Source organism: Phaethon aethereus (assembly GCF_964289735.1).
Source record: "Phaethon aethereus genome assembly, chromosome: 7".
NCBI classification, from domain to species: domain Eukaryota; kingdom Metazoa; phylum Chordata; class Aves; order Phaethontiformes; family Phaethontidae; genus Phaethon; species Phaethon aethereus.
In genome coordinates, this window is record NC_138583.1 from 6507833 (window position 1) to 6525914 (window position 18082).

Sequence of the window (18082 nt, forward strand, 5' to 3'; positions counted from 1 at the left end):
TTGGGGATGTCTGGATATTTAAGCTCCCACACTCCGTTGTTTGAGAAAAATACAGGGTACAGCTTGACAGAAATAGTTCTGCATAATTTTCTGTTAAAAGACCAATAATAGCAGACTGCCAACATGTTTCTGTGGTTTCCTTAGTAGTAATCCTTGTGTCAGAAAATATTATTTCATTATGTTCTTGTGTTATCTATTGATCATTATCTGTTTACATTTCTATTGCCCGTCTTAGAGTAGTTGCTCTTGCCCCAGAAGAATTCAATATTAGTAACTAAGTATGTATCATATAATTATTGTGTAACAGTGCATTACAGAACAGAATTATAGAACAATTCACGTTTGAAGGGACCTTAGGATGTGGAATGCTGAATTTCAAACTGGCTTTCTCTAAACTTTGACTGGTCAAGACTTTAAAATTTCCAAGGACAGAGACTGCACAAATTCTTAGGGCAACCTGTTCCGCTGCTTGACTGACCTCGGTGTGAAAAGTGCTCTTGTCCGTGTCCATGCTCTCTCATCCGAACCTCCCTCAATTTCTGACCTCTGTCAGAATATCCTCCTACAGCTGTGGATAGCCTTTCTCTGTCATCTTTGTAATTTCCTTGTATATGTTGAGGGGCTGCTGTTAGGTCCCTCTGAAGCCACCTTTTTCCCAGGCTAAACAAGCTTACTTCGTGCTCCCTACTTACTGGCAGGGTAAGAGTTCCAGCCCCTAACCATCTCGGTGGTCTTCTGCTGGATTTGCTTTACTTTATTGATATCTGTTATTAGAGGACTCAAAACCAGACACCTGGATACAGTTTCCTAGATGTGATCTAGTAAGTGTCACCTTTCTCGTTCTACTAGCTATGTTCCTGCCCTTTCAGCCCACTATGCTGTTAGCTTTTAGTGTTGCTGGGGCATGCCGCTGACAAGCATTTTAAAGTGTTGTCCAGCAGGATGTCACATCCTTTTCCAGAAGAGCTGCTCCCCAGACAGTTGGTGCCCAGATTGTATCATGACAAGTAGTTATGCCATCCCAGCTGAAAGACTGGTTTTTTTAGACATTCAGTTTTGAAAGGAGGAAGGAAAACCTTAGGTTCTTTAAGATCAAAAGTAGTTGGACACGAGTTGTATTCCATATTGATACTGTCCCAAGCAGTGCAATTTCTTTGGTGAAGTAGAATGAGATGATTAGTTCAGTAATAGTTTGGAAAGAATCCACCTCCTAAAAGCTCAAAAAATAGTTTTCCTGTGTTATTTTGATGTGTTAGTCATGCACATACCTCCATGAATCTTGTGAAGTATCCTTAGAAACTGTTTATGTTACATAAATGTATTGGGATTAATATAAGGTGCACAAAATAGTTCTGATTTTAAACTAAGGCATGCATTCTGATCTCTAGAAGTGACGGAATCAAATGACTCATTTGGTGTACTGTTCCCCTTGAATATGAACATTCTATTATTTCTTCAGCTATAAAAACACAGAACTACAAACTTCCTCCGTCCAGTAGCAAAACTCTATGGTCAAATCGGATGCATTGAATTCCATTCTGTTTGTTTACAGGAATGTAGAGCGTGCTATCCTGTACACAGGAAGAACTGATTGGAGACCATTTCTTTACTTTCAGCACCAAAGGAATTCCAGCCTACGTTCAGTTCAAAACTTTCTACCCCAGCCAGAACATGAAATTTCTGGGAGCTTGTTCTCTGGAGCAAGTATTGGACCTATTACTGTGTTTCAGAGAGCATGATGGCAGTTAAACCTCCCAGTTTTCAACTACATTTAATTATCCTATAATATTAAGACACAATTCTTTCTCGTAAGAGATTATATTAATGAATACGTTATAGATGCACAGTTCTAATACTAAGAAACATGAATTAGTTTAATGTTTGGGGCCGGGGGCTCTCAGTCATGTATCATCTTTTGGAAACATTAGCTCTGCACGCAAATGAAGAGAGCTTTGTGGCCTTTTACATCTTCCATAAACAGCAGCAGCTGTTCAGAAACGCCAGCTTTACAGGCTGTGGTGCTTGCCAATTTGGTGAGACTAGAGAAGGCAGCAAGCAGAGTCCCTATCTGGACTTTGCCTTGTGAGCGTGTTTTCTTACATTTCTGCAATAGACAGAGATTGGTACTAAAGCTTTGTAATGTATGTATAAGCGCTATACTTTTGGTATATGTGTCTAAAACTCCCTTATGGCTGAGTCTGAGAGCTGTGCTGCATTAGGTTTGAGTGCAATCCATTTTCCATATACATACTATTGTATAGATAGGTCTTATTTTTCCATGTAGTTATCCATGCCTTTCCCTTAGAGATGAACACCTCAGCTATGCACAGCAAATGAAGTATGTCATTGTTCTAAAGGCTAGGATGAAGTAGTCAATCACTTGACAATCAAGTCTGAAGAGCAAAGTTGCCCATGCTTTGGTTAGAGTTTTTGCTGTTCATGCTAATCTGTTTTAAATATTAGTCACTGTGAATACTGTAGCTTTGTTTACTGACCAGTGTGGGTAAGGGTGGCATAGCATGGCCAGTGGAAAAAAGAAAATGATGGGCAGAATGTGAAACAACCAGAAACGTAAATTCAGTGTCAGAAGCCTTTTTTTATGGGGACTCCAGTCTGAAGATCTGGTTTGGAAAAGTGTGAATTGAGTGCTATATAAACGCTTTTCTGGAGTTCTTGTTTTTGATGTGGTAGCTGCTTTTGAGATGTCATTGCATGTAATTTGAGAAGATACTGCATACAAGAAACACAGTGAATTAATTCTGGTAGAATAATTCTATAAGGGCAGTACGATAATGACTGTCAGCTTTTGTTTGTTAGTACATCAGATGAACTGTGACACATTCACCTTTGTAGCAACCTCCTATAGAGGCAGGATTATATCAATGGCATAGACATGTGTAGGTGATTGAAAGGGTGGTTACAGATGTTGACAAAAGTGAGATAAATGAAATGGATGCCTGAGAATTCAGTTACAAATGAGATGGGGTTTAAATACACTGTCATCCATTACCTGAAATCATACACAGCTACATTTAGACTGTAATTACATGTAGACTTTTAAGGTACTGCTGATCTCCCAGATGAATAAAATGGTTTGAGAATATTTATTCCCAAACAAAGCTATACGTGTTCTTGTTTTCATTACATTGCTAAACCATGTTATCCTGGGGTGAGCTCTTTCAACTTCATCTCCTTCAACTTCACTATATTAGCTTACAGTAGGGCAGAAGTGACCCATCTTTTCTTGGAGGGAAATTTCTCTAGGATATTTGAGAAATATTTGACTGAATTTGGCTCTGCAGTTACTGTGTCAAGTTAATGAATCTGCCCACTTAATTTTGTTGGACATTTATCAGCTGGAGGTGCAGATAAATGTAAAGCTGGGTGGCCAGCTTCTGTTTGACTGCAAAAAAAGATGATCACCAAACAAAAACACAAGCCATTAATTAAGACTTTCTCTTAATTTGGTTAGAGAGACTAACAGTTTTCAGTATTCACCATATCCTTATATTTATTAATACCTGTATTTTTATGTAGTCATCAGCTATTCAGAAGTTAGTTAGGAGCAGGTATGTAGGATTATCTTACTGTTGTCATTATTTTGCTCTATCCTCAAGCTTCCCTCAACTGGTGTAATCTTCTCTTAGTGTTCTGTTAACTTCTTGAGACTGGCTTTCATTTAATGGAATGTGTAGAGTATGTGTACTTGATGAGGGCATATGTATGTTACTGCAATACAAGTAGTAATAATAAATGCTGTGTTCAACTAACTTATGCTCAGAAATACAAGGATGTAATTAAAAGCTATTAATTTAGCTCCTGGCAGTATATGCCCAAACAGTAGAGCTGGAGCAATAACAACTTTCTGGTAATGTTTACCTGAACTGTCAGATTTGTAGTGCAGAAATACAACATTTGGGACAACATTTGGGGAAAAAGTAATGATAGGCAATGATGGTATTAGAACAGCCTAAATACGCTGTAATAAGATAGAGTAAGGCTGTATTTAATCGGCCAGCAACTAACCTGTAACCCTGTTTTAGATCAGGAAGCAGTGACTTCAGATCAGTTCTGTTCTCATTGTTTCTTGAGATCAAGTCACATAATGATAATTTACACCATAAATGATAACTGGAGTGAGATAGAAAAGCTAAGCTCCATGAAGCCTAAGAAATTGGCTAAAACTTCTTCAGCTTGGTCTCTTGTTGGTAAGAATGTTAGCGCCTTGGTGCGAAATATGTATTTCTTCTTTTCTGATTTTTCTTCTTACAGGAAAAGAGGGTTTAAAACTCCATTGTGTGATAATGTATTTCTTCAAGTTTCTTAAACTGTATTGAGAATATCCCAGTCCAAGCCATACCTGTTATGAATTTGGGGTGTTTTTTTTGTATGTGAATGCCACTGGTGGCTTCAGATTTTTCTGAAATTTCTAGTTGTATTTTGTTCTGAACATCAAAATATTAGTGATGTTCAAGTATTTCGAAGGATTTTAAATGCATGCATCATATAATTTCTTAATAAAAAACTGATAAAGCCTCTTGGAAAGTTTGAGTTTTCTAAACCCAAGTAAAAAAAAAAAATCAGATGATTAAAAAAAGAACATCAGACTGATTGTAATCGATAGCGTTGTATTGCACTATTTGGATGAGCAAAAGAGGCAGTTGCCTCTTGCTTGCTGTTTTTGTTCCTATTGGATCTGAGGTGGATAGGCTTCTACAACACAAACACCCCAATGGTGAATGCCCCCTTTTTCAGTCAGTCGCAAGACTCTAATAACTACAGATTTGGAACTACTTATAAATTTCATGGTTGCTGCTCATAATTTAATTCAGTCTTGGCTAGCAGGGCAGTTCCAGATGTAACTGAGCTAATAGTATACATGTGCTTAGACTGGCTTTAGCAACCTTGCTTAAACTTTACGTCTGTCACCTTGATGTGGTTCCCAGCCAAAACAAAGACAAGTGGTCTATACCCTGCTCTGCAACTTAGATATGGCAGGGTTTTAATTTCAATAATATCAATCTGAATTATTTTATGGAATGTAGGTATTGTCACATTTGTGGAAGACACATTTATTCAAAGTGGAATTAAGTCTTTTCTTAATAGGATATTGAGCATTAGAACAATTTACCTTGGGAACCATAAGAAACAGTGTCACCTGAAATATTTAATTCAGGATTAACTGCCTTTATGTAGGATGTAACTGATTTAACCTCTAGCTGTAAACTTCCAGAGGGAATTCTTAAGTAAATTCTTTGGTTTCTGTTACGTAGGTGGCTGGATTGGCTAGATGATTTGCGGATCTCGTGTAGCCTTAGTCGATCAGTCTGTATGTCAGTGCAGTCTTTGTACTGTTAGGGGAGAAGGCCTGCCTGCCTGTGCTGTAGCTTTTGCATTTAGTGAAGGTTTCAGGACTTTATTTCCAGAGATACCTGGAGTCATCTGTATTTCTAAATTCACTCATTTAATAAAGTTGACTGCATTCTGTAACAGTTCTTCCCAAGCAGTTTACCTCTTTACTGCATTTGGCAAGATAAAAATTTTATGGTTCTTCTAATACGGAAACAGTTTTTTACATAGTGGTGGTGTTATTTTGTCAGAGACAGTCCCCTGGTAAGTTTATCAAAACAAAGAAGAAAATACAGGAAGAAAAAGACTTTGTTGTATTCAGCTAGAAATAGGGTTTGACTTTCAGGTAATTATCTGATTGGAGGCTCAAACAGAAAAGTTAGAAATTACTTGTGTGGTATTTCAGTCTTGATAGACACATTTTAAAACTTAAAACTCTTCAGTTAGTGTGGTGAATGGAAACAGCACCACTGTGACCTCAGTTACTGAGGTGAAATTCTGAGCCTCTGGCTCAGAAAACTGATCCTGTGAAATTGGATAAAGCGTGATAGGAATGAAACCAGTGAAGTTTCAACTCCTGCAAGTTTTTTACCTTTAAGAGAGTTTGGGGGGAGCTTCTGTAGAGCCAAACAGAACTGGGTATTTAAGTGTTACACTGTATGTGGAAAGTTCTTTTATCTTTGATACTGATGTTGCAATAAAGAAACCAGACATTATTTCTGGTATGCAACTGTGGAATATCCAAATATGATCAGATATACAGAACCTGTTTTGGTTTAACAAGCTCAGAGGGTATTTAGTTGGGTGCTCGTACTTGGACACACTTTCCTCTATCTTTGTAGCCCATCTCCTGGACCCTTTGGGCAGCAGACACTGGCAATTGCTAACTCGTGTTGTAGACTGCTAGGTGTGTGGAAGATGGGACCTAATACTTTCAAATCTTGCAGAAATCTGTGCGCTGCAAAGCCTACCTTCATGAGGACTCCTGTGCATGTTTCTCACCGGCAGTGTGAGAGAAAGCACTCCAGTTACACTCTTTGTGAAAGCTATTTGCAAGTTTGCCCACCTTAGTATGATCTAGGAAGCGGTTCTGAGAGCAGAGCAACACAGGCAGAACAGATCATCTCCTTTTGTGTCAGCTGAGTAGTATTTCTTCCTGCCTGCTGCAGATCTATGCAGTCCACATCCTAGACACCAGATTTGGGCTGGGTCTTGACCTGGCAGAAGCTCAAAATCTGTGTTGTAAAATTGGTGCCATGTATGGGGATTGGCAGTGAATTGTTTTTTGAATGTGTTTTGCATCTTAAAAAAATGTTGTGAATTGTATAGAAGCATGTGCTGGTTGCTTCAAACATGCTTTCCAAAAAGTACTCAATTTTGAGGCTTAACTAGTAATGGCAAGTATTTATTTACTTTATAACATTTTCAAATGTTTACAGTTAGTATTTTTAAACATGTTAATTACAGATTAATTATCCCAGCTCTTTAAAAATGTTCCACAATATGTAGATGATGCCTCTTTGATGCCAGCCTTTATACCCTTTCTTTCTAGTAGTATTAGAACTTCTGCTCTTCTCCTGTACTATAACAAATGTTTGTTACCAAGTCAGGAAAATATTTCATTTTAGCTCTGTTTTGATGTCATATTGATGTCATGTGTAGTCCACTTCCCCTTTCATCTTTCTTCCATCAATAGAGAACCAACTCTTCCATGGTTTAGAGATTTAAAATATTCCTGGCAGATGTTTTAACTACCCTGCTCTTAAGTAACTCCAGTGACGGAGAGTTTAGAGTCTCTCCAGGCAGCCTGTTTTTGTGCATATTAACTGTCCCTTCAGTTGGGCCTTGTATTTAAGAAAAAGACAAACATATAACAACAAAAGAACCCATGAAAAACTAAACGAAGTTCTCTCTTGTTGCAGTTCTGTCCAGTACTTCCTGACCCATTCCTGGTGGTAGAGGTTGCTGTTTTATTTCTCCTACTTAGCAGCTGCCTTTTAAAAATTTGAAAATTGTCATGTGTCCTCTCTCTTGTACGCTATAGCTTATATATGCTGCCAGTACTATGAGTCCTTTCTATCACAGCCTTTCCTATAATAAGTCTTTGACACAAAGGATTGATAGTAACAGGCTGACCAGAATAGTGAAGATTGCATTCTCATTGCTAATGGACCAGCATATACTGCTCTATTAAGGTATCTTGTGAAGTCTTTTTATGGCTTTTTCCAGAACCAGTGTGCAATTTGAATGCTTTACTCCTTTTTTAGAAAGCAGAGGATAACTTGGAATATATTTTGTCGGGGATGTTGTTTTTATTCTCCTGCTTCTCCTTCTCTGCTTTTTAATTCTGTCCCATGGAATTTGTGTACATGGACATTATCCTGTTGTTGTTACGTTGTGCGTTTTCTGGGTGTAATTTTGGAATAGTTATTAGCACCCAACCTTAAGAATGTTGCTTGCTTTATAAATTCTTGTTCTGCATGTTTTCCAACATTTTTCTTCTTTTTCTCATGAGGTATCATGTTCTGGCTGATGAAAACAAAACTTAGGTTAGACCAGGATGAATTACATAAGTGTAAATGCTTGTCAGTATGGCTTCTACCCTTGAAAAACAAAGGATGAGTCTTGACTCCAGGACAAAGGAAACCGAGTTTTCTACTAATTCCTAAAATGGTTAGACTGCTAACATATAGAAAAATACATGGAAGTACACTGTTAACTACACTGAATTTTCTGTTTGTGTATTCTACACCTCATATAGAAAGAACATCATGAGCAGCATTGTTTTTCAACCAAAGAGGTTTAGGCACTGAGCTGAAGCTTGATAGGGTTGGTTTTGTTCCACAGAAGTTTCTGTGAGGAGCTCAAGGATGTGATATGTATTGTCACCAGAAGCGGTGTTCCTGAAGTACCAAATGCAGAATTGTTGTAAAAACATGGTCTGTGTGCAGGCCTTGAGTCACCATGTTTTCTTCTTCCTTTTCCATGTCTGGGAGTTAAAAATAGGCATTAATGAGAAGGCCTTTGTGCCTCTAGTCTACACCTGGGAGAGTAGGAACTGAAATCTTCGTCTGTTTTAAAGGATATGAAGGAAAGGTTATTAGTGCAGGCCCTTTCCTACTTTAGTTTGTCTGTTCATTTGTGCATGTGTGGGATTTTTTGTTAGTTTTACCAGGTTGCTTGAGATAGCCACAGTCTGCAGTTCCTTAAAGATTAGAAATAAAATTGTACTAGCAAATAAACACTTAGATTTTATCTTATTGCTGAAGCACCTTCAATCCAATAGAAAGTTTAAGCATTGGTCTACATCACCACAGGTCCTGAGAAATGTGATAACAAAATTGAAAAGATGATCTAAAGCCTAGTTCATAAACTGCTTATTGTTGCATCTTTTGGATTTTAAGCATTTGTTTTAATAAACAAAGGAAGTAGTTTGTATTACTGGTGAAATGGGAAGTTGGTTGAGACTGGCTTTATCATAGCTTGATATTGCCTACTTAGAAGTATTTATTTACAGTGTGTGTTTAGTGCCAAAGGTAGCACTATAACAGGAAAACGCTGAACACGTATTAAGGTTCATTTTTATATTTATATGCTCTTAAATTCCCTGTTCTAATGTGTGTGTGGGGTGAATCTGTACTTGCAGAGCCTTCAGAAGAAGCAGTGTACATAAATGGAAATTTAAGCCTTCAGCAGCTTGAGTGGTCTGTTGACTTACTTGAGAAGCCAGAAGCAATTGGCTATCAAAGCATAAATAAATGTCTGCAGGAAGAGGCCCTATGTTTCCAAAGTGGTGCTGCAAATGAATAGGGCATGTGGGAATGTAGGCAGAGTGTTTATTACAGTAGTTTGTTTGTGCCTAAAGAGATAGGCACCTTTGGTGTCTTTGAATAGGGCTTCAAGTCCCTAGTGACTCGTTTTTAATGTCTACTTTCCAATGAGGTATAAATGATAGACCTTTTCACCTGTGTCAGCATTGCTGTGCTATTACTATCTTTCAGATGTTAGAAATGATGTGTGATTTTAGCAGTGCTCCAAGCTGCACTCAATGTTCATTTGGGAGAGCTTCTCTTGTAATCTCCCTCGAAGTTACTATGTTTCTCTCCTGCATTTTATTGGAGGAGAGAGTGTTATTTAAAAACTAAAATATAAGGCACCTTCTGCACATTCAATGTTTTAACTGTATATGTTTCCTGGCAATTGCCATTTGGGGGGAAAAAAAAACAACCACCAAAAGAGTGGGGAATTGAGATCATGTTTTTCACAGAAGAGACTTAAAATGGTCTGCCTGCTTTTACGGGTAGGATCATCCACCATCAAGACAGATCTGCTGCCAGGTGATACAGCTGCAAATGCTTTTGCTGCAGATTTTGTAGATCTGGAGTATGTATAAAATAAAATTGTGTCACGAAGGGGCTATATTGAAAGGATAACTGAAAACTATGAGGAAAACACTGTGCGTAGCACAAAGAAAGTTATGATCAGAAAATTAAAAAGAGCAGTCAGTTCTAAGTCCTTACTGGGCCTGGCTAGAGCAGTATTCTGTCACCTGCTTGTAACATCTACTATTCTGAAAGTTGTGACTTTGTTTTAAGGATACTGCATGAAATCAGACTTTCTAAGTGAGCCTTTAGTCTTCATTATGTGTGTGCTGCATGGCTTGTGAGCTGCACTTTTAAAAAAAAATGGTTTCATAGGCAAACGGCTGAAACAATAGCTGGTGTTGGTGAATTTTGAGGTGCTTTTGATTTTTTAAAAATTATTTTAAAGAGTATTCCATATTATTTGAGGTGCAGATCAAGTGATTTTGTTGTTGTTATTAACATCATCAGATATTTTTAAAACAACAAGCTATGCTGCTTTAAAAAGACTGATCAGACTCAGGACTTGCAAACTGTAATTGCTCAACTGTTTAGCACTTTTTTCCTATAGCATTGACTTTCTGCCTTGAATCAGAATTAAGTTGATTCTTTACTTTGCTTCTTTTCATCCTTTTCCAAATATGGACAGTTTGATAGTGTGTTTTTTAAGGTAGCTGCATGGCACTGTATATATGAAGGTGGAATTAATTGTCAGAAAGCTGAAAGTCTAATGAACTAAATAATTTGGGTATTAGTAATCTGGAAAATGGGGAGAATGACAATTTTTGTTTTATTCCGTGTATTTTGTGGTTTTCTACGTAACTTGGCAGAATTTTGTCAAAATACAAAGGTTCTGCAGTGTAGGTCGCCACTAATTCAATAGTCATTCTGAGGTGGTGGGGCTCCTGAATGGTTACATTTAAACAACAATTAAACAGTGTTTAAATATATTTATTTTGTCATTATTTGAAATTAAGTAATGTCTTAATGATAATTCCATTCTTTTACGAAAATACCTAGTAGGTCATTGTGGTATGTTGGTGTAATATTGCACGTTGGTGCTATTTTATGCAACAGATGACATGTTAATACCGTAGTCTTCCTCAGTTCATCTGTTATGGTGCTTGATATTTTAATCTTAAGCAAATTACTGTTTTCATGTGTTAGAGAATTTAAGGTAAATGGAGCGGATTTTGCCTACAGGAAGTCAAGTTAGTGTTTATTTGGTTGATTTGGGTTTTTTTTGTTGTGTTCTTTTTTTGCATTTTCCTGTTCCTGCAATTTAAAGATTCTTCTTTGCTTTTCATGATGCACATAGACGTTTATTCATTTCATCTCTGCAGCTACTCTCTGTTTCTCTTCAGGCTCTTTCATTTTCTAGACTGACTTTGGGTTTTTTTCAGTCATTTCTCACAGAAACGTCTTATAGATATATGGTGATGGTATCGATGCTGTTCTGTCTTCAGTGGGAGAGAAACTACTTGTGTCTTTCTAGAAGTGTGGTGCCCCAACATGGATAGGGTATATAAAAAATTAAGTAGTGCAAAAGTAGAGCAAAAACTTGCCTGATGTTTTTTCAGGTATTTCTTCTGGTTTTACTTCTCAGACTCTTGGTTTTTCTGACGGTACCTTATTTTTTTGCAAGCACTTGGCATGGTGGACATTTATTGACTGATGCACTGTAAATGCAGATGCATTTTTGCTGCTCCCTATCCACATGGTTCCAATTTTAAATTTGTTTTGCCTATTGGGATTTTTTCTTTTCCTTGTGGGAGAATAGGATGCTTTTATATTTGTACTTAATGGGACAGAACTAATTTTTTTAGATCGCTTGTGAAGTTGGTGAAGAAATCTTACCCTTTTCTTCACTGTAGTTGCATACTCTCCTCCTTCTCCAACTGCCTGGTAAAGAAATAAGCATGTAGTCTATTCTTTTTTATCAAAATAATCAGTAAAAAGACTAAATCCCAGCAGTATTCTTGTGAAAGCCTAATTGTGTATGTTCCTTCATTCTGAGAGCACAAATATTAGTAAGTTTATCATTATTTAAATTTCACTAGCTGCGTAAGTTCATTATATGTAAAAATACTATGTAAATAACATACACATTATTATATAATGGGCTATGTAAACAATATTATTGTAAAGACACATCACATGGGTTTAGGATGAGGAGTTTTCTAGTTATTCTTTGGTGTAATGACTTGATACAGTGGTATGATGTACAAGAATGTTTCATGAATATGTACTGTCAGCACTGGGGATTACTGCGGTATATTGTTTTTATTCTTCGCAGTTTTTGCATTACATGCGGTTTTGTCTTCTTAAAACCATTCTCCCCTTGATAAATAAGCAATGTTGGGAAAGGGGAAAAAAGGTTAGTGTGAGGTTAATGTTCAGCTTCTACCTGGGATTTGTATTAGTTTAAAAAATGTTTATAGATAGAACATCAACAAAAAGCCATGTTAGGACACTCCACCCCTCACCCCCCCTGCTGATGAACTGATCTATGGAAGTATAGGTATCTGTAGAAGTAATCACTTTAGGATCCAATGTTGCCATCTTCAATTAGTCTTTCCTGGGAGAGATGAAATGTACCCTCTTCATGTGAACATAGTTACTATTTTTAGGACTGACTAATTTAGAAATATCAGTCTGCTGCTTTTGTATAGATGTAGTATGTGTTATTTCCCATGCCACGGATCCTAAAAGAAGTATCGGTTGTCCTGGAAAAACGTTCCACTTTTACATGACAAAGGCTGATAGTATCTCTTTCAGTGAAGATACTCCATAATAACCTTTGTAATAACAGTTGTTAAAGAGTTTAAACTGAAAACTGGAGTGATGTATGCTGTACCCATACGTGTGTGCCTTAAGTGTGTGTAAGTGAAAACGTCCTTGTATTAATATCTTGCAAACTGGAATAGTACGAATTCTCCAACTCAGAATAAAATGTTGTGAATTTTACTACCCTATTCCATTAGCTTCTTAATTTATGAAACTAAAATGGAAGCTAGCCTAAGCAACATCTCTCTGTCATTCCTGCTGAGAACAGAAACAAAAGCTGAGCAATGCTTTTGCTCAGAAAACAGAAATGCTGCTCTGCAATTTTAAGTAAAACATAAAATTTTATTTCTGAAGACATAATTATTTAGATGTTGGGTTTTGTGTTTATTTTTGGCACAGGTTATTAATGCTGCTTTAGCTCTTGCTGCCAGACCAAAAAGTCAAGTTGTGAAAAACAACATGGAGATGTATAGGAGTACATGGGAAAATCACATCCATGTTCTCACTGAAGCTGTGGATGATATAACAAGTATTGATGATTTTCTTGCTGTATCAGGTATGATAATTTTTGGAATCTGATTATTCTTTTATATGCTTTGAAAACTTTTCATAACATTTCAACAGGAAACCAATAGAAGATTATATTGTGTAAGGTTTTGTGACGTTGTTCCTTCTGTTTAAAATGTCCCTGCACAGTACATATTTCTGCTCTGCACAATGTAGAGCTGGGTAGAAGTTACTTGAGCAAACTAGGTGTATGAAGCAGAGTGGCTATGTTACAGCAGGTACATTTATCCATCCTCACAGGTTCGTTTAGGTCTAAGTTTCAAAATCCACTCTGCAGCTGTGAGAAGTCTCCTTCTAGAAAAGGAAGTGCATATCGGTGTGCATATCTATAAAACAGGAGATTCTCATGATACTCAATTCCATTTCATGTTCCAGTTACTGTGGAATGCACTATAGTGTTTCCAGAATTTTCAGTTACAAATTCTTGTCAAACAAGACGTAATTGTCTCTTCACTGAAGAGATCTTTGATAGCAGTAAACTGTATTTACTGAAGCAGCGATTGTCTTCAACGTTTAAACAGAAGATAGAAAGCTGTTGTTGTAATTCTTGCGGTTTAAAGGTCCCAATTATATGTTTTTGACTTCTCTTAAGTTAGAGTAACATGGGCAGGAAGGAAAAACTTGTCTCATCTTCATTAACTGTGGTTTAACTTTTGTGTTTCCTTATGGCCAGTGAGCCCTGCACTTGCCCATTTTTCTCTCTGCGTGTCTATTGGGCTTAATTCCGTTATTTGGGATTATTTGGTTTATGCGGCAACATAAATAGTTCTGCAGATGTGAGTAGTTTGAAATCATTGTAAATGAAGTCAGAATTAAGTTCATTTTCCCAAGTTACTCTTCGCTCATTAAACATAAGGGTGGAGCCTAGTCTAAAAGGGCATTTAGGATATTAATTGCTCTAAAGCTTGCTTGTGTATCTTCAAAAATACCACCTTTACTGTGGTAACTGTACGCTGCTGGAGTGCCCATAACTGAGTGGTGGTTTTCTCTTGTGATTGGGATGTGGATGTAACAGTGCAAAAACTGTAGGCAGAGATGCCTGTTCAGGCCTTTCTGGGTCTGCTGATGCTGGATACAGACTTTTCCTTAGAGCATGGATGTTATTCTTGCTTTAGAGTGGTCACTTGGTATACCTAATAAGTGATTTAGGTCTGAAAGTAGAAGAATTTACTGCAAATAGTGTGAGTTGGTTATTCACTGAGCTACTCTCCTATGTGTATCTCAGCATCTTAGTACAGAAAAACATGTCAGAGGTTTATTCCCCTCCTGCCCACCCCCGTAAGTTAGCCTTTAATGGAAGCTGATTATGAAGCTTCCTGTTGCTTGTAGGGTCTGGGAGGTTGCAAATCTTTCCTGTTGAACTGAAACTGAAATTTCTGCAGGTATTGCTAGGGCTATTAATAAAGGGATGAAACAAGTCAATTGCTAATGAATTAAACACATGAATCTCTTTAACCCACTATGAAATGTCCGGAGTTTTAAAATTCTTCTTTCACATTAATTGAGCTAAATGTTTCTTTTTAACTATACAACTATGAGTCATTTAAATGGCACACTTCAGATATTCTTTCAAAATTTCCTGAGTTAGACATTCCAGTAATAATTGGGAGGGGGAAAAAAAAATATTTGTAATTGGGCAGCTACTCTTTTCAGAGTAGAGTCCTGGCTTTTGGTGTATTTTACATTCTTTTATTGAGCACAGCTGAATGATTAACAATATTTCACAGTAAATAAAAGCAGAAACTGTAACTTAGGGTAGCAGTGATGTGTAGGCCTACATATCATGAGATCCAAAAATGAAAAAAAACTCGTATATTTGCTCTAAACCATATGTAGAATCTTCTGTAAGCTTTAGTAGAGCCTTTTGGCACACATTAATTTGTTTAACCTTAAGAACCTTTGTTCTTAAGTGATCTGCTGAGTAGATGTTTCCCCCAAGTGTCACCTACTTGCTTCGGGAAGATTTTAAAAATTATTATTAGCTCATGTACAAAGAAGTAATTATTAAGACTAATTATAAGGAATGGTGCAAGCCACTCTTGGTCTACTCCTCAGTGTATTAGCACCATTACCATGTTCTGAGGAAGTAAAACATTCATATATTGTTCTTTCTAAACAGAAAAGTTAAATGTGTAACAGAAGATGGTATCTAACTTTTTCGGAAATTACTTGGTAATTAGGGAAAATAATGAAAGGAATTGAGAATAGGTTTATAATGGATCTGTTTTCTGCAGAAAACTGTATTCTGCAGCACATGCCAACATGGGCATATTCGAGAAAGAATGTTTTTTAAATAACATACTTCATTTAGAATTGATGCTGTGCTGTCTCAAGAGTGTCAGATATTCACATTTGAGTTGAATGGCTGAGTTTGCAGCCCTAACTGCATCTTCCAGTTTGTTGAGGGAAGTGATTAGTCCTGTAGTGTTAAAATCATATTCAAAAACAGAGTACACTTTTTTTTGTAAACCTGGTAAACACATCTTCCTTAGTAATTCTGGTGATGCAGAATTCTAAATCGTACAACAGAATTACCTACTTTAAAATTATCTAAAAATGCATCTCTGATTGATAGATCAGATTTTTCTACCAGAGACAGTAACGCTGTTTTTATTTTTCGAAGTGTATTGGTCTCTCCTTTTCAGAGTCACCTATCCTCGTGAAATTTTTTTGTTGTTTCAGTTGTGTTTTATTCTTTATTTGTATGTGATACTGTATTCAAAGGAACACGAGCACTACAGAAGATGAGATGAAATCAGGTCTAGTGAAAAAGAGGTCTGATTGAAAATAGTTTAAATGCTATTCTGTTCCTTAAAAGGAAAGCAAGAGTTAATGAATTGTATTAAAAAAGTCATCACAATTATGAAACATTATAAATCATGATACCATTGTTCATAGATCTGTTATACCTCTGAAGAACAGAGAATCATTCTCAGCCTATCAGTTTTGGATAGTTAATTTATGCAAGGAAGAATGTGGTCATTAATCTTTATAACCCACCAACGTTAAGTTTAAAAAATACTGTCATCCATTTATCATGATGATGTGAAGTTCTTAGAGTCATGTAAGAAAATTGAAATGTGCTATTGCATTTGATGCATGAATTCCCTGGAAACTAGTTTTGATATGCTTGTAATTTTGTTTACATTGGTAAATCTTATATCCTCAACTCTGCTCTCATAAACTGACTCTTCAGGGTCTCTATCCTGATACAATGAGGCTGAAAACAGTTAATTTTCTAATGTTGCTTCTTCTGTGTTATTTTAATACCCTTTATTGCAAATTACATAAATAAAGCTTTTGGATCCAGATGGAAAATCTGAAATGTCAGTATTTCCTTCCTTTGTATGTACATTTTCCTCTCATGATGATGGTGTGTAGTTGCAAAGGCATGTTAATTGCAATTGTGAAGTATTTTTACATTATTATGTGTTAGAAAACAAGTAAGAGAAGAGTTAGATATTTTAGTCCAAGAGTTAGCTCCTACAAGGACTTGTATAGGTAGTAAAAGCAGTAGAAGTGTGTTTAGATATATGAAATTCTCAGGACCTGTAATTTTTCCTTTCTGTTGTCTTCTTGAAGAGCTTGAATAGCAGATCCCTGTGCTGCCTTTATGTCCTCTTCTCAATGTCCTTGCCCAAACTATGATTATTTCATGTAATGGACTTCTCTCCAGCCTTCCCTACTTTTTGAGTTTTGGTCTGTCATATTTATAACATGACTATGCTTAAATCCTTATAATATTGCCTCCTCTTTTGCAAAAACTGAAGTTTCATGTTTTCCTAAAAACATCTCCTTGTTCACCTCTCTTCTCATCCCTCCTCATATGTGAATAAATCCTCCTCCTCTCCCTATGCCATATGCAAATAACATAGGCCCTTTCCTGTTCTGTTCTCCGTGTAATGATGTCTCCGCTCTCTGCCCTTTCAAATACCTCCTTAAAATACAATTTGTCTGAAGTGCATTTTGACACTTGTAATCTCATCAACACTTTAAATTGAATTTTTTAAAAAAAGATAAATGCCTTCCAAATAATGGGTAATGAGTCATTAGAGTTTGAGACGGTTTTGTCTGATGTCCAGTTGGTTGTTCCTCTACCAGAAATTGTTACTTGCCATTTACCTAACGGAGTGATAGTGAGTGGAATGACTTATATGTTTGCCTCAGGGCAAGGTTTATGTAACGGTTTGTGTCACTCCCTTGTGCAGTTTCCACTGCTAAATTGGTAGTGGTAAACGTGGTCATTTACAGATCAATCTGTGGTAGAATCTGGAGAAGATGCCATTTTTAGCATTGTGAACAGAAAATTATGCTATAGCGGATACAGAGGTGCCCACAATTGAACTCCTTCTACAAATTGGACTGAAGTGTCTAGAATAGATGGATAATGACTTCTGAGACTGCTAAGGAAGTTCTGTGGTAGGACTAAAGATCATTCAAGCTGACTTGAGTAGGCAAAAGGGAATAATTTTTTAGCTGAAGAATTGGCACAAATCAGTTGCTGCTTGCAAGAGGGAGAAGAGTCATAGTTCCCTGTCCTAAAATACTCTTGTTCCAGTGTCATGTACAGACTTTCAGAGGAGATCCAAGGAAATGCTGCATCGCTCTCCCTCTGTTGACTGAATTTCACAGCAGCTCCATCTCTGTTCTGTTAGGTAATTTTCTTCTCTAAGCTGGTTTGATTTTTACCTGGTTTTTTTTGTTTTCTACATCTTTTGGAAGAGCTGTGTGAAACGGACTTTTGAGTCTCAACTCTCTCTCTGCCTGCATTGTTTGTGTTCCTTGTAGGCTTTCTGTGAATTTTTACTGTATGATTGGATGCAGAAGTTTGTTGAATCAAGCTTGGTAAAGTTCTTTCTATTCTTATTCCCCTGGGCTCATCAGTACAATTGATTTCTCTGAGCAACTCTGTTAATCTTACTGCAGTTTAGCCTTAAGAGAACTTAAGTTATGGAGTCATAGTCTTACCATATAGTTCTCTCTGAATTTAAATCAAGCCAGTGTTTGTTATGACTCAC

At 36.8% G+C, this 18082-nt stretch overlaps 1 protein-coding gene across 1 annotated transcript in view; it reads left to right on the forward strand.

Annotated features, from left to right (window-relative positions):
- Positions 1-18082, forward strand: part of CTNNA3 (catenin alpha 3) — a gene marked incomplete at its 3' end in the record, with an annotated part of 517670 nt that overhangs the window by 350543 nt on the left and 149045 nt on the right. The window contains exon 10 of the mRNA XM_082002095.1: positions 12897-13053. Coding sequence (XP_081858221.1) covers positions 12897-13053 — 157 coding nt within the window. The remainder of the gene's footprint in view (positions 1-12896; positions 13054-18082) is intronic.